The sequence below is a fragment of the Lacerta agilis genome, chromosome 2 (assembly GCF_009819535.1).
Source record: "Lacerta agilis isolate rLacAgi1 chromosome 2, rLacAgi1.pri, whole genome shotgun sequence".
NCBI lineage: Eukaryota > Metazoa > Chordata > Lepidosauria > Squamata > Lacertidae > Lacerta > Lacerta agilis.
Window position 1 is genome coordinate 120,063,853 of NC_046313.1, and position 24,224 is coordinate 120,088,076.

Genomic DNA, 24,224 nt, shown 5'->3' on the forward strand with positions numbered 1-24,224 from the left:
TTAGAACAAATGAGTATATCATCTACATATAACAAGTAGGAGGAGCCTGCAGGGAGATTGACATCCTGGAGGTCACGGTGCAAGGTTGCTGAAAAGATGGCCGGTGATTCCACATATCCTTGGGGTAATCTGGTCCAGGTTAATTGGCCAGGTCCCCAAGTAAATGCGAAAAGGAATTGGCTCTCCGGGGCAACAGGTATACTGAAGAATGCAGAACACAAGTCAGCTACACTGTACCATGTGGTATCTGGTGGAACTGCATTTAGGAGGGAGTTTGGATTTCCCACCACCGGATGCCGGGGTATTACAAATTGGTTTATTAACCGAAGGTCCTGTACAAAGCGGTAGCGCACAGGGGCTCCTTCACCTCCCGGTTTTTTAATGGGGAGTATCGGAGAATTGCAAGGGGAGGCACAGGGGACCAATATTCCTTGTTCCAAAAAGTCCTGTATCATAGGTGTCAGTCCTTCAATGGCTTCTGGGGGTATGGGGTATTGTTTTGCGCACGGGTATGGTTGGTCAGCCTTGAAGGAGATTCGCACTGGGGTTGCTGATTTTAAAAGCCCCACAGAGGTAGACTCGGTCCCCCACAACCAGGGTGGCATTTCCTGCTCCAATTCCAAAGGAAGGTCGGGGAATTGGCGCTCCTCTCTAGCCTCTTGCAAGATCCCCTGGAAAGATGCCACTGACTCATCTGGCATATGTAAGTAGATGCCATCAGGGGAACAGGTAATGGTGGCATTTAGTTTGCACAGGAGGTCTCGCCCCAACAGGTTAACCGGGCTAGAGGTAAGGAGGAAAGTATGTTCGGCCAATAAGGGTCCCAAAGTAACCTTTGCTGGTTGTGACAGAGGGCAGGTGCGGGGTATCCCATCCAAACCCATTACTTTCCTAGTCTCTTCTCCGGGTCTGAGGTGGCTACTGGTTAAAGTTGAATAAGTAGCCCCGGTGTCCAAGAGACAGGTGTAGGGGTGTCCGTCTATCTCAATAGTACAGACGGGATCTTCTGGAGATAGAGCTAACACGGGACAGATGGCTTGGGCTTGGGTGAGATCCCCTGTTGATTGTCAATATGGGTTAGCTGGGTTCCTTCTAGCTTCGGAAGCAAGGGTTTGAGCAGATTGGGGTGTCGGTTGGACTGGCAGAGGAGCACTGAAGGGTGCTGATGGTTGTGATCCAGTAGTTGGCTGGACCGTTGGGCCCTGGGCACTTTGCGGAGGCCAGTTTCCTGGTGGAGGGGGTTGCACCATCTGTTGGTTGATGTACCCTTGGTGCCTAGGTGGGTGCTGAGGAAAGGCTGCATAGGGCGGATTTCCTTCAGGGGCTGGGCGAGTGGTGGCTTCAACCCAAGGGCTCCCCGGGTACAAATATGGGCAATTTCGTTTTATGTGCCCTGGCTGGGAGCATAGATAGCAAAGGCCAGTAGAGGGGCCCCAAGGTCGTGGCATTGCTGGATTCGTGGTTGGCCCCCCTCCTCTTCCTCTTCCTCTTACTCGCCCTCTTGTCGGGAATCCTGGGGTTGGGAAGTAAGGGGGTTCCATGCTGAGAGCAAGTACTGCCTCATCCTCAGCCTTGGTGTCTTTCTTTTTCTTTTCGTCCCGATTATTAAAGACGGACTTGGCGATGGACAGTATCTCGCTAAAAGTTTTCCCATCGTAGCCAACCAGGAGATTTAAGGCTTTTCTTATATCTGGCGTTGCCTGGTCTTTGAAAAAACCTTTTACTATTATATCATGGTGCGGATTTTCGGGGTCTATTCCGCCCCAGGTTTTAATAGCCGCCACCAGCCTAGAATAATAGTCCGACGGGTGTTCATTGGGACCCTGGATCACAGTCTGAACTTTAGTCCAGTTTATGGAGCGCTGCCCTGAAGCTTTAATGCCGTCTAAGATGGCCTTTTTAAACAGGTTCAGACACCAGACGCCATTAGGGGTATTGAAGTCCCAAGCAGGGTTGGGTTCAATACGGAGATCCCTAGGTGTCAGGGCCTCCACCCCTTGGGGTCTTCCTTCTTGGTAGTTTTCCTGATTTAGGGCTTCTTCGGCCTTACTGAGGATGTCAGCCTTCTCAGCTTCATTAAATAGGGCATTTAAGAGTACGTGGACATCCGTCCAAGAAGGGTGATGGGAAGAGAAGATGGTAGCAATTTGCCGGTGGCACTTGTCGGGGTCATCTCTCAAAGAGGGCATCACGTTTGCCCAGTTTACTAAATCTGCAGTCCGAAAGGGCTGGTGAGTGTAAATCATCCGTGGGGCCCCATCCGGAGTTGCAGGAGGGATGGGAAAGGCACGTAGGGGCATCTGGTAGGAGGCCGCCTGGTGATTGATTCCCCCACTCCCTTTAGCCTTTCCTTTTACTGGCTGCCGGGAAGCAGATGGCGAGAAAGCACCCTGGATGCGGATGGCAAAGTCCTTAGCAGTCTGCACCATAGAGCGGGTGGTCATGCCCTCCACGTTTTCAAGAAGATTGGAGTGGGGCGACAAAGTATAGGTAGCGTGGTCACTGACTGGCGTTAAGACCGGGTCAGGTTCCATTTGGTCGTTGGATACTGTGGCTATCTCTTCCTGGTCCATGGGTTGGACTATTAGCTGCCCGCCTTGAGCTCCTGCCTGATTGTTCGGGTCTGCATCATTTTCGGGTCCCGGGAGATTATTTTGCCCAGGGACATCATTCTGTGCAGGGGGAGCTGTGGGGGCTTGTCTGGGTCTATTATAGTATAGCACCATGGCCTGATCCATAGAGTCATCGTCCGATGGATCCTCATAAGGGGGCGGTGCAGGACCTCCCTTGGGTTTCCTAGAGGCTTTCTTAGGTGGTTTTATTATAGGCATCTGGAGAGCCGGGGAATCCTTCAGAGTAGTGAGGATTTGATATACGACCTCAAAAGCCTTTAGGTAGTCCAGTTGACGGGGTCTTTCCTCTAGTAAGTGCTTCTTTAGAGCATTTAAACGATCCTGGTTGAAGGATCCCTCCGGTGGCCAGCGGAGTTCAGGTGTCATTTTATCAGTAAAAGATGGCCAGGTGTTTCCGCAGAGTTCTTGCAACTTCTGCCTGGATAATATTTCTGAGCCCGGAATCTCTTTCCAGTGATCTAGTACAAACTCGAGGGGGGAGTCGGGTTCCGGCTGGGCAAAAGAAGGCTTGCAAGAAGCCTTCCTCCCAGCGGAAGTACGACTGGGCTTCGAAGCCTTGGCGCCCATTGTTCCTGGGTTTTAAGAGGAACCTGGGGTTTTGGAAAGAGGGATGGGAGAGATATCTCAGTAAAACGGGAATTTCACAAAGGGGAGTGGGACAGAAGGGTTTTCTAACAGCAAATAATACACAACGTCGCAATAAGCTAGCCTGGTCCCTTGCGTTCACTAGATCGGCTAGCGGGGCGGCTGACCAGGGGGATCTACACTAAACTACCTCTTTCCTTTCCTCTTTTTTTTTTTTCTGGAGCTCCCTTCCTCTTCCTTTCTCTTCCGTGTTCCTCTTTTCACTATTCCTTCTCACTATTCCTATTTCTCATTTCCCATTTCCACCCGTGCAAAAGTAACCCCACGCCTGGCAACCTCCTACCTATCATCAACAGCTAAGGAAGGGAGCCCTACTGGACGCCTGCCACTGCAGTGCCAGATCGGGCAGCCCTTTAGATAGAGTTTAAACGGTCCGGAAAAACCTCCCTTGCGTTCGGAAGCGGGCTCACGCACGACCAGCGTGTTTTACATGGCCCGACCGGGGCGGCTGAGGTCTGGGATAGTGCAGAGAAGTCCTTTGCCCCTTGGCAGCTGGCAAAGTAGAAAAAGAGCCCAGTCCCTTGCGTTCGTTAGACCAGCTAACGGGGCGGCTGACTGGGTATTGTAGGAAAAGAGATAGAGCTCAGAACTCCCCTTTTCGAGTCGAGCAGTGGTCCACTGGACAGACCAAGAAACAGTCAAGAAGTGATAGGTAAGAAAGCAGAGTTGCGGTTGCCAGGATTTCCTCCCCCCTTCCCACATGCACCAGTGCACTGGATTTATACTTACGCGTCTTCCACTGCGATCCGCTGGATCGTTGAAGACGAAGCCGGCTGAGCTTTGCCTTTGCTCCCCGGATGGCTCCCCTTGGGACCTGCAATTACCGCCCGGAGGATGGCCGGAGGTCCGATGGGGTCTCCACGGGAGAAGAGGGTCCCGATGCCGGCTGAAGACTCGATGGGGTCCCCGGCCACCACGGGAGAACGCAGATCCCGGGTTTCGGCACCAAGACTGTAACGGAAATTACCGGGTCGAGAAGGCTCAGCTCCCGGTCCTACGGAGGAAGCCCGTGGTTCGCTGCGGAGGCAATGGAGACCAGCCGGAGATTGGAGCAAAAGCAAAGGAGTTTATTGCGCAACAAGGTTCAGGAGGATCCGAACCCCGAACAAAGGGTGTCCTGGACTTTTAAAAGTTCCCGCGATAGCCCAGAATACATAGCGAAATACATCACAGAAACGTCAGAGATGGGAGGGGAGAGAGGAGGTTACAGTAAAATTTACATAGGGGAAAAACAAGTTTTGCATATCAGGAAGGATGGCAGGAACCGGTGAATGGATCCAGGGTGGGTGCAATACACATTGAAGGTTTCTTCTGCGTCGGGACAATAGAAAGCTCCTAGGAGGATGTCTGCTGCCATGGTAGCTGATGGATGGGTGCTTGACTGGATTATCGGGAGGGGGGATCTCCTCCTGCGGACGTGACTCGCTGCTTAGGGGATTATGAAAGCCACTGAGTGGAGAGTCCAAAAATTATGCAGTATCGAAATAATATACTTCCGATGATCGGAGGATGGCGGGGACCGAGGGGTTAGGAAGGTTATTTTACAAGGAGCAAATAGACACCCGAACCAGGCAAATCGGACACTGCGTTCAGGAGTTGTGGATTTTTACAATAATAAATATTTCGAGCTGTCAAAATTGGGCCACCCAGCGTCTAAATTGTCCATTTGATACATTGTTGCAAGTTATAATTAATAGTTTCCTCAACTGGTTACATTTTGGTTTCGATTCCATTGTTCTCCCAGCAGGGAGCCTGTCAAAACCCACTTAGTGTTCAGTCAAGCGTGAAGGTGATGATTGAATCATAGTAGCTGACCTGAACGTTCCATTTTGCAGGCTGAGCTGAATGCATGCTCCTGATTGGTGGGTTTCCCGTTCATTGAGAAAATGGAGACCAGCGGAGCGCTGTTTGACAGAAGCGCTTATCCAGGGGCTTTTTCGGAACGCAGATTGGGATTTTGGGGAACCCTTCATCACGAGGGTTTTATGTGGTGCTTGTGTGACATGTAAAGTGTAGGGAGATGGACATAAAAAGGGGAAAGAATGCCCGCTCATCGTCGGGCTTTTAGCGAGTTCACGAGTCCCGCACTCGCTACCGGGGAGGCATAGCAGTGGGGGAAGGTGATGGCGGGTAAATTTCCCTATCAGAGGCTATAAATTCCCCGCCCAATATTTTAATACTTTTTAATGTTTATTCGCAATATGTGTTTCTTGTGGGAATATCACATCCCAATTTTTCTTCTTGAATTTATGTTCCGTCCTATTTATTTTATTTTGTTTTGACTATGGCAGACCAACACGGCTACCTACCTGTAACTGCCTTCCTCTCCGCTTGCCTTTTTTTAATCCCCCATTTTTATTTCTTTTGTAAGATTTTAACAAAAAGATAACATGATGATACAGATATAAAAAAGAAAAAGGAAAAAGAAGAAAGGGAGAAAACAACAATTTTTTCTTACATATACATAAACATAACTTTTCGTTTACATTATTGGGTGACTTCCCTCAGTCCCCCCATCTGAATTTCATTTCCTTCATATTCTCTAGCAGTTTCTATAAACTAACCTCTTAACCAATATACTTCTAAAACATATAATTAACCTATCACAAAAGAATATAGCAAAAACCTATAAGTACTTCCTTAGTGGACACTAAATATTACAATATTTATTCAAATATTTATGGCAAGTTCCATAAAGTCCATCATCTTCATTTGCCATTCATCTATTGTTGGTAATTCTTGGCTCTTCCAGTTCTTAGCAAGTAGTAGTCTCACAGCAGTTGTGGCATACAGAAAGAATGTTAAGTCTCTTTTGGGTATTTCTTCTCCAACTATTCCCTGTAAAAAGGCTTCTGGTTTCTTTAAAAAGTGTCTTTCAGCACTAACAGGAGTTTCGCTGTGGTTAGTGGCTCGACTCCCTCTACCAAACACCAAAACCAGCTAACTTTCAGTCCATCCTCATTCAGAAGCAACACTCCAGACTCACACACTCCCCCACCCTATCTAACAGTACACTAAATATTATACTATGCTTACTATTGTGAAATGTTACCTTCATTACTTTCAATACATTTCTAGACAATGTTAAATACAAAAAACAAAAGCTCACATACACTGCATGCATTTAAGATTGATTTCCTGTTAATGATGTGAGAGAAACTGTCAACTCGGAGAGAAGGAGGTTCTACACTCTAAAAAGCGTTCCATAAGAATCAAAGCAGATTCGACATTCCTTCAGAGTCTTTTGACAGTTTGTAAGATTGCAACTACAACTGAACATCAATATACTTCCCTAGCACTTATATGGTTTCTCCCCTGCATGAGTTTGTTGATGTTTTGTAAGAACTCCACTTGCACTAAAACTCCTTCCACACTCCATACATTTACATGGTTTTCCCCGTGTGAGTCTGTTGATGTTTTCTAAGATTTCCAGACTCAATGAAGCCCTTTCCACACCTCATGCATTTAAACGGTTTCTCCCCTGTGTGAGTCCGTTGATGAATTCTAAGGTGTCCATTCTGACTGAAGCTCTTGCCACACTCCATACATTTAAATGGTTTCTCCCCCATGTGAGTCCGTTGATGAATTCTAAGTGTTCCACCCTCAGTGAAGCTCTTTCCACACTCCACACATTTAAATGGTTTTTCTCCTGTGTGACTCCGTTGATGAATTCTAAGGTGTCCACTCTGACTGTAGCTCTTTCCACACTCCATACATTTAAATGGTTTCTCCCCCATGTGAGTCCGTTGATGAATTCTAAGTGTTCCACTATTAGTGAAGCTCTTTCCACACTCCATGCATTTAAATGGTTTCTCCCCCATGTGAGTCCGTTGATGAATTCTAAGGTATCCACTCTCAATGAAGCTCTTTCCACATTCCATGCATTTAAATGGTTTCTCCCCCGTGTGAGTCCGTTGATGAATTCTAAGTCTTCCACTCTCAGTGAATCTCTTTCCACATTCCATGCATTTAAATTTTTTCTCCCCTGTGTGACTCCGTTGATGAATTCCAACGTCACCACTCCGACTGAAGCACTTTCCGCACTCCATACATTTAAATGGTTTCTCCCCCATGTGAGTCCTTTGATGAGTTCTAAGTGTTCCACTATTCGTGAAGCCCTTTCCACACTGCATGCATTTAAACGGTTTTTCCCCTGTGTGAATCCGTTGATGGTTTCTAAGGTGTCCATTCTGACTGAAGCTCTTTCCACACTCCATGCATTTAAATGGTTTCTCTCCCGTGTGTGTCCGTTGATGTAGTCTTAGTGTTCCACTAGTAGTGAAGGTCTTTCCACACTCCATGCATTTAAATGGTTTCTCTCCTGTGTGACTCCGTTGATGAATTCTAACCTCTCCACTCCGACTGAAGCACTTTCCACACTCCATGCATTGAAATAGTTTCTCCCCTGTGTGTGTCCGTTGATGTAGTCTTAGTGTTCCATTAGTAGTGAAGCTCTTTCCACATTCCATGCATTTAAATGGTTTTTCTCCTGTGTGACTCCGTTGATGAATTCTAAGGTGTCCACTCTGACTGTAGCTCTTTCCACACTCCATACATTTAAATGGTTTCTCCCCCGTGTGAGTCCGTTGATGAATTCTAAGTGTTCCACTATTAGTGAAGCCCTTTCCACACTCCATGCATTTAAATGGTTTCTCCCCTGTGTGAGTCCGTTGATGAATTCTAAGGTGTCCACTCTCAGTGAAGCTCTTTCCACACTCCATGCATTTAAATGGTTTCTCCCCCGTGTGAGTCCGTTGATGAATTCTAAGTCTTCCACTCTGACTGAAGCTCTTTCCACACTCCATACATTTAAATGGTTTTTTAATGGCCTCTTCGTTATTCCTATTGAAATGGCCCGCCAGAATTTTGACTGCCTTCTCCATTGTCTGCTTTGGAGGGCGAAGGGGAGAGGAAATACTATTTGTTTTCTAGAAAGAGAACAAAGGGATATTACACACATTAATCAGCACCTGTTCTTATTTTAATGTCTCATACATTCTCTCCTATCCTCCATATGTTCCAAATTTTTGGGAAAGGCAAATGAAATAATGTTAAATAATTGTAATGCATCATCAGCCTTTCATAACCCTTAAAGGGAGCTGCTCTGTGTTTATGAACCTGCCCACTATTCATCAGGGTCCTAAGTGAAATGAATACAATTTTGTTGATTGGAGGTAACATTTGATAGCGCTTCTGGAAGCAAGAGAAGACTTGGAAGCTACAGTGGTACCTCTGCTTACAAACTTAATTCGTTCCAGAGGTCCGTCCTTAACCTGAAACCATTTTAATCTGAGGTACCACTTTAGATAATGGAGCCTCCTACCGCCGCATGATTTCTGATCTCATCTTGACGTAAAGTTCTTAACCCAAGGTAATACTTCCGGGTTAGCAGAGTTTGTAACCCGAATTGTTTGTAACCCGAGGTGTTTGCAACCCGAGGTACCACTGTATTGAAAATTCTAAGCCTACTGGCTCAAGTAAAGAGGATTTAGCCAAGATTAGAGCATGGAAGCTGAAGAATAGTAAAGCCAGAATCATCATTTTGGACGGGCTCTATGATGAGCAGTTATCCATGATTGACTGGAAGAGATGATGTGTCTCGTTTCTTAAAGGATTTAGAGCACATGTATGGAGACATGATCTCGATACGAATCCAAGGCAGACCTTTTAACATCACAGTAATCCAAGTTTATGCACCAACTACTGGTGGTGAAGAAACTGAAACTGACCAATTCTATGAAGACTTACAACACCTTATAGAAATGACACCAAAGAAGGATGTTCTCTCATTATAGGGGATTGGAATGCTAAAGTAGGGGGTCAAGAGCAGGGTGGATAAAAATCAATGATTTTAAAAAAATAAAATAAAATGAATCAGATTTTTAAAAATTTAAATTGGATTTTTAAAATTTAAATCAGATTTTTAAAAATAAAATGTTTTGGGGAAAATATATTACCATCCAAAGGTTATTTAATCATGAAATAAAGATTAGTTTTTAATTGTGTAGAATAAGGCTGTATATGTTTAATTTTTTGGGTAAATAAATTCCATTAATCCATTCACAATGTCATTTATGCTCTTCTAGAGGTTTTTGTATGATTATTGGGCAGTTTCTCTGCCTACAAGATACTATCACAGATGCTTGGTTTACTTTTGCAGTTCTCAAAACTGAATTTGACTCAGAAGAGATCACATTCCTCTTCTTCACAGCAAAAATGTTATAACATGAACAGAGTTGAGAAAAAGACCTTAATCCTATTGTTCTACAAACCTATGAATACAGAATCAACCCCTTCAGTGTTAAGTTTCAAGAAGTTCAGTGAATAGAATAGAAACAATGTTTTTCTGATTGTTTGGAGTGGAATGGATCAAATAAATCTATTTAAATTGTTATTATTAAGGTAACGATTATTTTTCTCCTTCCTAAGTACAACAGAAAGGTTGTCCAAATATGAATGATTAACCTATTGAACTGGGGATAAAAAAACTAATATGAAAAGTTGTTATTCTAAAAATCTTCATCTACTTGCATATTAAAGTTATACCAGCAAGAATTAGTCTTTATGTAGAAAACTGATTTAAATCAAGCCTTACTGACTAGTGATTTAAATCGTGATTTAAATCAGTTTGATTTAAATCAAATCCACCCTGGTCAAGAGACAAAAGGAACAACTGGCAAGTTTGTCCTTCGAGTTCAAAACGAAGCAGGGCAAAGTCTAATAGAGTTCTGTCAAGAGAACAAGCTGGTCATCACAAACACTCTTTTCCAACAACACAAGAGACGACCCCAGGGGTGCCTCTTGGCTTCCCGCCCCCAGCAGCCAAGGGGCTAAGAACGCCCCTGGTCATAGCAGATTCCTGGGCAGGAGGGAGAAGTCAAGGCAGGCAGCCCCCAGGTCTCTCTCTCTTTCTCCAAGATGGCTTCCCTTCCTCCCCCAGGGGTGCTTCCCTCCCTCCGCCCCCCAACTTCTCTGTCCTCTGCCCCCGAGTTTCCCTTTTGCCCAGAGGCCCCCCTGGCTGGCTCACCCTTCTTGCCAAATCTCTCCCCATGGTGCCCCCCTCTCCCTCCGGAGGGGCCTCCCCAGATGAGCAGGGAGGGGGGAGAGGAGGGAGACCGGGGGGGGGGTCTCTATCCAGCCTCCCCCGCCTCCTTTAACCCTTCCATGGACCTCCCATCTCTAGACAAAAGGGAACCAGGAGCGCCCCACGAATTCCTGCCAGGGGGAACCTGTCAAAAGGGAGTGGGGGTCAGTGGTGCTGGAAGGGGGGGGTCTCTGTCTTGGCTCCTCTCCCTCCCTCCCTTTAACCCTTCCATGGACTCCCTCCCTCCGTTTCCCCACCCAGGCGCCCCACGACCCCAGGGATTCCTGCCAGGGGGAAACCGGGCGAATGGGGGGGGCCCTCAGCTCAACCCCCAGGCCTGCTTGGGGATGGGGGGGGGTCCTCATTTCCCTTCCCAAGGGGGTGCAGGGCAGCTGAGCATCTCTCGGCCCCCCAGGAAAGAGAGACGGGAGTCTGGTGATGCTGCTGCCCAGGAGACCTTGCAAGGGAAACCCTGCACGTGTCGGGTCCCCACTTCCCACCTGGGTCGCATGGATCAGGGCCCCTGTCGGTGGGCGCCAGGGAGGGGGCTTCCTTGGGGGGGGGTCTCTTTGCCCTCCCCTCCCCCTCTCATCCCCACCCCCCTTTTCCCAGTCTCCCTCTCGGTCCTCCACCTACCTCGCCCCAGATTACTCCTCTTTCCTTATGTGCCACAGAAAGGGGTGTTTTTTCGGGGGGGTTTCCTCCCCCGACGCCCCTCCCCCCTCTTCCCAATCTCCCCTTTTGGCGGCACATTGAGCAGCGACACTTCCGGTTCCTTTTGGGATGCGTGTTCCCCTAGAGCTACGGTGATAGAGGTGCCCCTTCCTGTGTCGGGATGGGAAGAGGACGGGACGGCGCTGCCTTGGGGGCTCCAGGGAGACATGGCCCCCCTCCTTCCTCCTCCCCCCCCCAGCAGGGGGTCGAGATGGCTGCGGGAGGGGCATCAGATCTGCGGGGGGGGGTGATCTGGGTGTGTGGGGAGAGAAGGGCGTGGCTTTCCCTCCCCCTCAATCTATGAACAGGGAGGTTGGGAGGGGAGGGGAGAGGATGGATGGATGACAAGAAGGGAAGGGCTGCCCCTCCCCCTGTGGATCAGGAGAGTGGGGGAGGGGCTGACCCAGGGAAGCCAAGGGGGGGTCCCTCTCCCCCCCCCGCCCAGTTTTTCCTTGCAAGATCCTCCGTGAAGCCTCTGGGTGGTGGGAAGAGACACGTGTCTGCCTGAGACAGAAGGGGCGCTGCTTCTTTTCCTCTGCCCCCTCCCTCCCCACAGGCTCCCCCCTCGCCCTTCTCTCCCTCCGGAGAAGAGCAGAGAGAGGGGTCTCTATCCACGTCCCTCTCGCGTGGGGGGCGATGAGGAGGAGTATAAAGAGAGGGGAGGGGGCGAGGCTGTGCCATCGGGGGGGGGGGTCTCCTTCTCCCTGCCAAGCTCTGAATGTGAGACCCCCATAAGGAACCCTCCCCCAGAAAAACGGAAGGACAACAGAGCCTACCTCGCAGGGGTGTTGCAACGGGGGGGGGGAAATGGGGCTGGTCATAGGAGCCAAATCCCAGGGGCGGAGGGATCTGTCCCCACTATAAAATATTTGAGGGATTCGCCTCCAAAGTGTGTAATAGGAATTTCTCCCAGTTAAAGGGGATTTGTCGTTCAAATGGTGTGCGCGTCACGTGATCGATCATGTAGGGTGGGGCTTACCTGCCCCCCCACCCAATATTTTATTTGCCTTGCGCCCCCCCCCCCCATAGCTGTCAACTTTTCCCTTTTCAAGCGAGGAATCCTATTCGGACTAAGGGAATTTCCCATTAAAAAGGGGAGAAATTGACAGCTATGACCCCCCCCCCCCGTCGTCGTCAAGGCCGCCTTCCTGGCGCAAAGGGCCCTTGGGATAACAGGGTTTTTGCTCAGGAAAGGATGGAGCAGAGAAATGATTGGGAAGATCTAAAAATATAATATATATATATAATCCTTTTCGCTGTTCCTTCTTCCTCGGTCTGAGGCAGGAGGTGAGAGGGTGGATGCCCTTCCACCATGACAGAAATGCAATGGGGTTGTGAGGGAGAGACCCCCCCTTGCCACCCCTTTCTCCAAGAGCCCTCCTTTCTGCTCCCCTCACAAGAGGGTCCCTGTTGTGTCTCTGAGGGAGAAGAGAGGAAGAGCCCCTCCCCCCCCCCGCTGCTTCTTTCCCTCTGTGGATCTGAGGGAAACGACTTTTCCCCTCGCCTGAGTTTTAGGAGGCAGATTCCTGGCCAGTGCTGTCAAGTATCCTGTATTGGCCGGGATTCTCCCGTTTTTAATCGCGTTTCCCGCTGCTGTCGCGGATGACGCAAAAACCCGTATATTCCCGGGTTGTGTGAGAATGAAAGTGGATGGGGTGCTTTCGGGCAGCGCCACGAGAAACGTGCTTGTTTTGCTCCTCTCCGGCCATGCGCCTTGCAGGCCTGCCGAGCTACGTGCTGGCCGCCCGCCCATGGGGCAGTGCACGGCGCGCTGGCCGGGCCCGTAGGCGTTCCCGGCCGGCAGAGCCGGCCCCTTGTCTGGGCAGAGGCAGTGAAATAGAGACGGGGCTGGCCCGGCAGAGTGACCTCAGCCAGGTAGAGCGAGCTTGGGAGCCTCATGCGCGCTGCTGTCGGGCGGGAGTGAGAGAGGCGAGGCTCCATTCCGTCCGTCTTGCCGCCCAGCTCGGCTTCCAGTTACAGCGCCAGGCGTGTGTGCGCGCAGCTTCTTTCACCCTCAGCGAGCGAGCGCGCGGGGGGAGAAAGAGGAGAGGAGCGCGGAGGGGGGCAGCTCCAAACCCGGCCCATAGCAACCTTCGCCACAGACGCCGGCTCCCGAGGCACGTCGCCTTCGCTGGTCTGCCAGCCTCCGCCTTCGAGGGCGCCCTCGCCTTCTATCCTCAGCAAGTCCTGGAGGAGGAGGCAGCAGCTCCTGCAAACATTCGCCTGGGACAGGAGAAAACTCTTTCCTGCCGTTCCAGCCGTTCCAGACTACTACGCGCAGAAAAAAAGAAAAGAAACAGAAAACCTTCCTGCTGCTTTTGTCTCTTATTGGGCCTCCGCTGTCCAATCGGTGTCCCCGAGTTCTCCCAAGGAGCCCGGCTCGCTCGTCGCTCAGGCTGCAGCAGCAGCACCTAACTGGAGCTGCCCCTAGACCCCGTGGTGCAGGGGGTATGGAGGAGACTTGCTCCGGGAGGCTATGGGGGAGATTCCCCTCGGGCCGACTCCGTAGCCAGACTCCCTGCCTTCTCTACATAAGGGTTCCCCCACCCCCTGGCCACGCTCCTCTCCTTCCTCCCTCCACCCCGCTATTTCGAGGGGGGTGGGGCGGGGAGGATGAACGTTGGCGGGTTGGCGGTGCCTCTCGGCTTAGGAGAGGGCAGGCGCGGGAGAATCAATGAGGGCAAGAGAGGGGCGCTGCCAGATAGTGTGCTACTAACAACAGCAGCGGGGGGAGGAGCCCGCGCGACCCTTCCTGCCAGATAGTGAGGCGGCTTCGCCCCGCCCCTCCTCTTTCGTCACTCTGGCCAGGCTCCGCCCACTTTTGATTCTGGCTCCGCCCACCACTGCCATGTGACTGTTATAGGTGATCCCTTGTTTTCAAATCCAAAAGTTGACAGCTATGTTCCTGGCAGACCAGGCTGCAATACTCCCTGGGCTCCCTGCTTGATCAATGGCGTTGCTGGGGGGGGGGGGGCGCCAAGGGAGCAGAGCGCCCCCATTGCCACCTCCTGCCATAAAGGAGATGGGGTGACAGGCTGGCTGCGCTGCAGGAATAACCCTAACTCTAACCTTGCCTGAGCATGGCTTTCATCTCCCCTGATTTCTCTTCATCATATCTCTTGCTTTTGGACCTTCTGTCTCTTTAGAAAGGCTGTATAAAAAAAAACTTCTCAGCACTGCTTGCATTCAAGGGGGGGCGGAGGGGGTGGGGGGCCCCGGGCAGCGCCCCTGCTGGGGGTGACACATGGGGGCGGCCCCGCCCACTGGACTTTTTTAAAAACTTGTTTTAATTTTTTTAAAAATTCTTTTTAGGCAATTTTCGGCACTGCCGGGGTGGAGCCGCAGGGGCGGCCAACAAGGAGGGGTGTCACCCCCACCTCACTGGCCACCCCTGCAGCTCCGCCCCAGCAGCGCCAAAAATAGCCCCCCCTTCCAGCGGCGCAGCTCGGCATGGAGGCAAGGGGCGGGCCAGCGAGGTGGGGTGCCCCCCCTCCTTGCTGGCCCGCCCCTTGCCTCTTGGCCGAGCTCCACTGGTGGCTGGCTTGCGGAGCCGGGGCAGGGAGAGGGGCGGGCCAGCGAGGAGGGACACCCCTCCTCGCTGGGCCGCCCCTCTCCCTGCCCCGACTTGCGCTCTGCCTAGGGAGCCCGGGCAGCGGATTCGGGAGTCTTTGCAGCCCGCAAAGACTCCCGAATTCGCCGCCCAGCACCCCTTCGTGCAGTGGCTGCTCACGCAGGCACGAGCAGCCGCGGCACGAAGGGGTGTCGCCGCTGGGCAGAGGCTTCGGGAGTCTCTCAAATCCGCCGCCCAGCACCCCTCGGGCGGGGCGTGCATCATGACGCCATGACGCACGCACCACGATGCCCCACCCCCAGGGGTGCCTCTTGGCTTCCCACCCCCGGCAGCCAAGGGGCTAAGAACGCCCCTGCTTGCATTGCCTGTCCGATTTCTTTTCTTTTTAATAAATATTTTTATTCATTTTATTAAGATAAAAAACATACAATAGAAATACAGACAATCACAAAACATAAATCTCTTATAAATCTTAACATTGTTTCTCAAACATCTTAGGGTGACTTCCTCCGATCTCTCCTTTCTGGGTTTCATTTCAACAATTCTTTTAACGGTTTCATATATTGATCATCTAAATCTTATCATTTTTAATTACTCATTACTTCTTTATATAAGATTCAATCCCGAATCATTTATTCAATTCATACTATCCTTATTTACAACCGAAAACCTACTACTACCTCCCTAGGATTTAAATATATATATATTTCAAATAACTTTAAATTTTTTTTCCAGTCTTCCTGCTGATAGGGAAAGGAAGGGAGGGGGGAGCCCCGCTAATCTGAGCTCCTTCCAATTAAAACCATCGGAACGGACAAATGCCCTCAAGGGTGCCCCCTGTAACAAACTGCCCAACCCCCTCCTTGAGTCCATCACCCTGTTGCACAAGCAGCACACAGATTTCCCCTTTAACAGTCCCCTAAAGGCTCCGTGTATGAAGCCTCTTGCCTCCACTTTCTTAGTGAACCGCTCCAGCCATATTTTTCAATGAAGAGAATTTTAACCAATGAGAGAATTGCCTTTTTGGAACGTTCAGCTACAGCTCTTTGCACGCTTCATTTATCCCCCTAACAAGGTGTTGACAGCTGAACAATGGAATCGAAACTTCTTATCTGTATAATCCAATCAGGCTTGCTACATTGGACAACCGGGCGCTCAAATTTGTTACTTCCAGTAGGTCTAGACAGCTAATGAATTACCCACCATTACAGAAGATTCGGAATCTTTATAAATTCATATGAAATCCATGCTTCCATGGATTTTCTCTGTTCCAGTGTCATTCAGCTCCAGAAAGCAGGGGCTTTCAGGTAAACCAAACCCCGCCGTTATTTCTCAAGCGTGAGGACACGTACACATATGCACCCACTCGGAAGCACCCCGATGGGCAATCCATGGAGATTCCTCAGTAATCAAAAGACAAATGTCTTCCTCTGGTTCTGCCACTTGCCAGACTTCGCTGATTGCTGTTCTATTGTCCCACTCTGGTGGATACTCAAGATGGTCCCCTCCAGCATTTTGCACCTATTCACATGTTCCCCAGGATCATTACCTTATGTTAATCTTGTTTACCCCTATGTTAATCATGTATGTGCCCTCCCCTTACTGCCTATCTAAATGGACATAAATCTGATATCAGGAATCACAAGACAGAGAAACCAGTAGGAGAACACTTCCAGGACATTCTATAAAAGATCTCAAAGTAGCTGTCTTAATACAAAGAAATTTCAGAAATAGACTGGAAAGAGAAGTGGCTGAATTGCAACTAATCACCAAACTTAAAACCATGGAGAAACCTGGTCTGAACAAAGACATTGGATTCTTATCTCATTATACATAACAAAGCTATCTTTAGCCATCTCACCCCTTGCCTTTCCCTGCAAGACTAATTGCAGCCGTTAAGAGCCGTCAACAGGTTTTCCACACCTATCAGCTGATCACCCATTCCCACCATCCTTCTGAGTAATACCCCTCCCCACTCCCTCACTATATTTAAGGATCTGGTGACTTCTGTTTCAGTGTATCTGAAGAGGTGTGCATGCACACGAAAGCTCATACCAAGAACAAACTCAGTTGGTCTCTAAGGTGCTACTGGAAAGAATTTTCTATTTTGTTTCCTATTTTGTTTTGCCTATCTTCTGACGTTTTGCCCATGTGATAGTGATGTAGTGATGTTTTCCGAGGTGTATCTTGGGATGTAGTGGGAAGTTTTAAAACAGCATGTCACACTGTTTTGGGTGTTGAGTTTTTCTGGAACCTTATTGCACAATAAACTTTGTGCTTTTCTTTGCTCTGTGGCTGCTGGACTCCCTTTAATCCTCAAAGTCTGCGGGCATCGGCCCGACGAGCCAGGTGGCTGAGTAGTCTCACACTTGGATTTAAATTTCCGTTACACCTGCACCGCTTCTTCCCTTTGATCTCGCAGTCAGCTCGGCCAGCTCCATAAAGTCAATCATTTTCATCTGCCATTCTTCCACCGTCGGTATCTCCTGATTCTTCCAGTTCTTTGCAATTCATATTCTTGCTGCTGTTGTGGCATACAAAAAGTCAGTCTTCTCTTTTGGGATGATTTCCTCCCCTATAATTCCCAAAAGAAAGGCCTCTGGTTTCTTTAAGAAGGTGTCTTTTACCACCTTTTTCATTTCATTATAAATCTTTTCCCATAAGTCCTTTATTTTGGGGCACATCCACCACATATGGAAAAAGGTTTCTCTCTTATCTTTAAATTTCCAGCATTTGTTATCTGATGTATGATACATTTTGGCAAGTTTTACTGGAGTTAAATACCATCTATACAACATTTTCATCACATTGTCCAATAATTCATAGAATAGAATAGAACAGGGGTGGCCAACTCCCAAGAGACTGCAATCTACTCACAGAGTTGAAAACTGGCAGTGACCTACTCCCGTTTTTGGGGTTCAGGTCAAAGTTGTTGAGTTTTTTCAGGGAGGAGGTAAAATGTTGAGCTTTTTTTAGGGGAACTACAGTTGTTCAGTTTCTTTGGGGAGAGCCAATGATCTACCAGTGATCTACCGCAGACGTCCAGTGATCTACCGGTAGATCACAATCTACCTGTTGGACATGCCTGGAATAGAATATGTGAGGTTTGGAGCTTTCAGGGTTAAATAAGCTCAACAGTTCACCCCTCCCACAGGGAGGATGGTGTCACAACATCCGGGTTCTGCTGTGTGCGAAGCCTATGTGATTTATGTGACGCAGTTTATTTTCTGTTCTGCTTTCACTTTTGAAAGGGCAAGATGTGTCCTGTCAGTCCGGGAGTGTCTTTGAATTTATGCTTGTAATTAAAGCTTGCTTGCTTAAAAACAAGCTGGACTCTGTGGAATTTATTGCTGGCAGGCTCTGAGGCACAAGGCACACATACCGCTGCGCAGGAGACATTTGAGAAACGCTACAAAAGCACTGGAGAAGCAAGATACACAGCAGAAGTGTTGCTGGACACCACTCCAAGTGCTATACTGGTTTTGAGGCTTTTCCAGTTAAAACCAAAAGCCCCAACAGAGTAGAATAGAATAGAATATAATTTTATTGGCCAAGTACCAATCGTACTTGGAATTTTGCCTCGACTACATTGCAATGTAAAAGAAAACCATGCCTCATACATTTATTGTTCCCCTCACAATTCCGTCTCCAGTCTGGATTTTTCTAACTGAAAACCTGGGTTCTTACGATCCGCTTTAAACATTTCATTGATCTGATGGTATTGTAGCCAATCGTCCGATTTCTTTTCATTTGCTGTGTATAATCCCACCAACAGGACTTTTCTTCCTTCCTGTCCATGTCACTTCCAAACCAAGAACGCTTCCCTCATTTTCCTTAAATATCTACTTTGGGTCTAGTTTGGGGCTGGCATGAAGAACCACCACTCTTTTTTCATTTTATCTGAAGGTATAAATTCTTGCCTCAAAGCTTTATTTGTGGCTTAGGGCCTTTGTATCTACGGGACCGTCTCTCTTGGAATGCCCCACAGAGGACATAAAAAAATTCCTTCCAGTAGCACCTTAGAGACCAACTAAGTTTGTCATTGCTGTGAGCTTTCGTGTGCATGCACACTTTTTCAGATGAAGAGATGGAGAAAGAGGAGAGAGAAAAGCCCCAGCCCCTCATAAAACTAGAACTCATGGGATCCAATGAAGTAAGAATGGTGGAAGATTTAGGAGAGCGAAAAGAAGGGTCTCCCCCCTCCTCAGCATCCAGCCAGTCCATGATGGCAACAGCAACAATAACAATAAGATAAATACATCAATAACACACATTGTGGTCTCCTGGCAGGAGGACTTCCTAGGAGCGTGTCCAGTTGCAAAGGTGGAGGGAGGATTTCCACCCTCAGGGCCCAGAGTGGCTTCTGCCTTGGGGCAGCTGCTGGATTTGGAGGAAGTTGACCCTTAGCACTCTCGGTTGGGGACCTGCCTGAACCTCCTTCCACATTATACTCATCCATATTGTTTTTCCCCTGTGTCCTTTTGGGGACAGCATTCTACACACACCTGTGTCAATGTGCCACCCCCTCAGCACATTGCTTTGAAATGCTCTGGAACGGCCCCTTCTTCCCTGTGCCCCCTTCCCTCCTCATGCAAGACATGCAGCTGGGAACAGAGCCTTTCCTGGTTGTGCCACTAAACACCCCTTTTATTTATTCTGCCACCAAATATATCTATGCATAATATATGCACAATGTGCCACTAAATACCCCTTTTATTTATTCTGCCACCAAATATATCTATGCACAATATATCTATCAATCCAAAGAATAGATGAGTGTTTCAAGATTACCTTGGGCATATAAGTAGGTCCTTTCAGTCTTTCTGTGTCTTCATGCTTCCATTATTGCAAATATAAAAGTGGGAGTTATGCTGCTGTTGCTACAATATTAATCTAACTCTGCTTCGAAAGCAACACCCCCAAGTCTCAGCTCCATCCCCAGATACAAACATTCCCAACTCCCTCCACCAAACACCAAAAGCAGCTCACTCTCAGTCCATCCTCACTCAGTACCAGCACTAGTGGATCAGATGCGGACACAGAACACAGAGTGAGATCTGGACAGACATATCGTTCTTTTTCCGGACGACGTGCCCCACATCACTGCATCTACTCAATATGATAATAATTTAGTGGTGAACCTATCTAAGAGAATATTAACATCAGATGAACTAAGAGTATTAAATTTGGGTTTAGGTTTTCTCCCCTCCCCCAAGTATTCAACATTTCAGACCAGAATAGATTTATTTAAAAATCCTCACTCAGCAGCAACACTCCAGACTCACGCACTCCCCTCCCTATCTAACAGTACATTAAATATTAACATTATGCTTACTATTGTGAAATGTTACCTTCGTTACTTTAAATACATAACTAGACAATCTTACATACAAACAACAAAGGCTCACATAGGCTGCATGCATTTAAGATTGATTTCCTGTCAACTCAGAGAGAAACAGGTTCTGCACTCTAAAAGGTTCCCCCCCTATGGAAGTCGGTAGATGTTTCGGAAAAGAATTCTACAATATCCAAAGTAGATTCCACATTCCTTCTGTTAAACCATTTCTCTTCTTTGAGTAAACTGATGACCTGTAGAGATGTTGGGTTTTATTTTTGCTCAAGCAGTACTAGCATGTGTTGCTATGATTTTGGACATCATGTGAGAGTCTGAGAAGCGTGAGAAAGGAAGTCTGTTTTATCTTTCCCTCTGTGTGTTGATTGTTGGAAGTCAGTTTCATTTCTGACTATGTGGAACTCTGTATATAAAGACTGTAATAAAGTATCTTTAGCACTACAAAGGAGTCTTTCTTCTTGCTTAAATATGTAGCAAGACTAGTGTCCTTCCCACAGGAGAGGAGAGTCACTTACTACCGGCTGCTCTGGTCTGATGGAGTTTGCCAGTCAGAGCGAAACCCAAAAGACGCTCTGGAGTCCTGGGAAGTTCGCAGCCTCCCCAGATCATTTCCCTAACAAGAGTATCCACTCTAACAGCTCTTACCCCTCAGAGTCTGTTGATGGTTGTAAGACTTCCACTACAACTGAACCTCTATCCACTTCCCTAGTACTTCTATGGTTTCTCTCCCGTGTGAGTCCGCTGATGTTTTCTTAGTGTTCCACTCTCACTGAAACTCTTTCCACACTCAATGCATTGAAATGGTTTCTCACCCGTGTGAGTCCGTTGATGTTTTCTAAGGCTTCCACTAGTAGTGAAACTCTTCCCACACTCCATACATTTAAATGGTTTCTCCCCTGTGTGAGTCCGTTGATGTGTTCTAAGGCTTCCAGTCTGGCTGAAGCTCTTTCCACACTCCATACATTTAAATGTTTTCTCCCCTGTGTGAATCAGATGATGGTTTGTAAGGTTTCCACTCCAACTGAAGCTCTTTCCACAGTCCATACATTTAAATGGTTTCTCCCCTGTGTGAGTCCGTTGATGATTTCTAAGATTTCCACTGTGAGTGAAGCTATTTCCACATTCCATACATTTAAATGGTTTCTCTCCTGTGTGAATATGATGATGGTTTTTAAGGAGTCCACTCCGACTGAAGCTCTTTCCACACTCCATACATTTAAATGGTTTCTCTCCTGTGTGAATATGATGATGGTTTTTAAGGAGTCCACTCCGACTAAAGCTCTTTCCACACACCATGCATTTAAATGGTTTCTCACCTGTGTGAGTCCGTTGATGAATTCTAAGTTGTCCCCTATCAGTGAAGCTCTTTCCACACTCCATGCATTTAAATGGTTTCTCCCCTGTGTGAGTCCGTTCATGTTTTCTAAGTGTTCCACTGTTAATGAAGCTCTTCCCACACTCCATGCATTTAAACGATTTCTCCCCTGTGTGAGTCTGTTGGTGAATTCTAAGGGTTCCATTGTGGCTGAAGCTCTTTCCACACACCATGCATTTAAATGGTTTCTCCCCCGTGTGAGTCCGTTGATGAATTCTATATTTTCCACTGTCACTGAAGCTCTTTCCACACACAATGCATTTAAATGGTTTCTCCCCTGTGTGAGTCCGTTGATGAATTCTACATTTTCCACTGTCACTGAAGCTCTTCCCACACTCCAGGCATTTAAATGGTTTCTCTCCTGTGTGTGTCCTTTGATGTTTTCTAAGTTTTCCACTATTAATGAATCTCTTTCCACACTCTGTACATTTAAATGGTTTCTCCCCTGTGTGAGTCCGTTGATGTGTTCTAAGACTTCCACTCTGACTGAAGCTCTTTCCACACTCCATGCATTTAAATGGTTTCTCCTCCATGTGAGTCCGTTGATGAATTCTAAGGATTCCACTATCAGTGAACCTCTTTCCACATTCCATGCATTTAAATGGTTTCTCCCCCGTGTGAGTTCGTTGATGAATTGTAAGACTTCCACTCTGACTGAAGCTCTTTCCACAATCCATACATTTAAAAGGTTTTTCCCCTGTGTGAGTCCGTTGGTGAATTCTAAGGGTTCCATTGTGGCTGAAGCTCTTTCCACACACCATGCATTTAAATGCTTTCTCACCTGTGTGAATCCACTGATGGTTTCTAAGGTGTCCACTCTCAATGAAACTCTTTCCACACTCGATACATTTAAATGGTTTCTCTCCTGTGTGAGTCCATTTATGTTTTCTAAGTGTTCCTCTGTGACAGAAACTCTTTCCACAGTCCATGCATTTAAATGGTTTCTCCCCAGTGTGAATTTGATGGTGTGAATACAGGTTTTCACGCCGAGTGAAGCTCTTTCCACACTCCATACATTTAAATGGCTCCTCCCCTGTGTGAGTCCATTGATGTTTTCTTAGTGCTGCACTATAAATGAAGCTCTTCCCACACTCCATACATTTAAGTGGTTTTCCCCCCGTGTGACTTCGATGATGTATTCTAAGAGTTCCTCTATCAATGAATCTCTTTCCACACTCCATGCATCTAAATGGTTTGTCTCCCATGTGATTCCCTTGATGTCTTCTTAGGGTGCCACTCTGACTGAAGCTCTTTCCGCACTCCATACATTTAAATGGTTTCTCTCCCCAGTGTGGGTCCGTTGATGACTTCTTAGATTTCCTTTGTAAGTGAAACTCTTTCCACACTCCATGCATTTAAATGGTTTCACTCCTGTGTGAGTCCGTTGATGTCTTCTTAGCGTTCCTTTGTAAGTGAAACTCTTTCCACACTCCATGCATTTAAATGGTTTCTGTCCTGTGGGAGTCCGTTGATGTTTTCTTAGTGTTCCTCTGTCACTGAAGCTCTTTCCACACTCCATACTTTCAAACTGTTTCTTCTCTCTCTTTTCACACTCCTTGCATTTAAACTATTTCTTTGTTATTGAATATGGCCCCACAGAGTTCCTTCTCTATTGTCTGCTTTGGAGGGCGAAGGGGTAGAAAATTCTATTTGTTTTCTAGGAAGAGAAGAAAGGATTATTACACACTTCAATTAGCACTTACTCTTACATCTCGCACATTATCTCCTGTCCTCCATATGTTCCAAGTTTTAGGAAATGCAAATGAAATAATGTCAAATAATTGTAATGCATCATCAGCCTTTCATAATTCATAATCATTGCTAATAAAGCAGCATTATCTCAGAACATCCTCTGCACTATACTCCTCCACCCTTTGGACCACATTTCATCCCCTTCAACCTCTAGATGTTTATTAACCACCTGCACTGTCCCTTTTGCCTCAGGGGGTCCATACTGACCATTTTGGGAGACTCATATATAAGACTAGTGACAAGGCTCTGTGCTTGTCGTCAGCTGAAGGAGTGTTCAGGTAGGAGAATATTCTTTGGGTTGGACCTCCATCTCTCAGTTTTGCATTATTGAATGGAGAGAGCCTGAGATGCAGAAGGAAAGCAGCTGGAGCCTGACTGCTGGGAAGGCCAGATTCAAACTCCCACCCCAATTACTACTGATAATAATTATATGCCACCAGGTCTCGCACCTGCCTCCCGAAAGTGACCTATCTCAGTGGAGATTCCCAGTCCAAGCCTCTCTCACTGTTCTTCCTCTTTCGCTCCTACTGGAAATTATTGATTAAATTTGTATATTTCTCTTAAGATTGCCGGAAGAAATATCAACAACCTCAGATATGCTGATGACACAACCTTGATGGCAGAAAGTGAGGAGGAATTAAAGAACCTTTTAATGAGGGTGAAAGAGGAGAGCGCAAAATATGGTCTGAAGCTCAACATCAAAAAAACTAAGATCATGGCCCCTGGTCCCATCACCTCCTGGCAAATAGAAGGGGAAGAAATGGAGGCAGTGAGAGATTTTACTTTCTTGGGCTCCATGGTCACTGCAGATGGTGACAGCAGTCACGAAATTAGAAGACGGCTGCTTCTTGGGAGGAAAGCAAAGACAAACCTAGACAGCATCTTAAAAAACAAAGACATCACCTTGCCGACAAAGTTCTGTATAGTGAAAGCTATGGTTTTCCCAGTAGTAATGTATGGAAGTGGGAGCTGGACCATAAAGAAGACTGATCGCCGAAGAATTGATGCTTTTGAATTATGGTGCTGGAGGAGACTCTTGAGAGTCCCATGGACTGCAAAAAGATCAATCTTATCCATCCTTAAAGAAATCAGCCCTG

At 47.5% G+C, this 24,224-nt stretch overlaps 1 protein-coding gene across 1 annotated transcript in view; it reads right to left on the reverse strand.

Moving 5' to 3' along the window:
• LOC117042608 (zinc finger protein 208-like) overlaps positions 1–21,296 on the reverse strand; it is a 39,033-nt gene extending 17,737 nt beyond the window's left edge. The window contains exons 1-2 of the mRNA XM_033142146.1: positions 20,716–21,296; positions 6,777–8,090 (exon numbers count right to left, since the gene is read on the reverse strand). Of these exons, the coding sequence (XP_032998037.1) occupies positions 6,777–8,090; positions 20,716–21,296 (1,895 nt within the window). The remainder of the gene's footprint in view (positions 1–6,776; positions 8,091–20,715) is intronic.
• Positions 21,297–24,224: the final 2,928 nt, after the last annotated feature.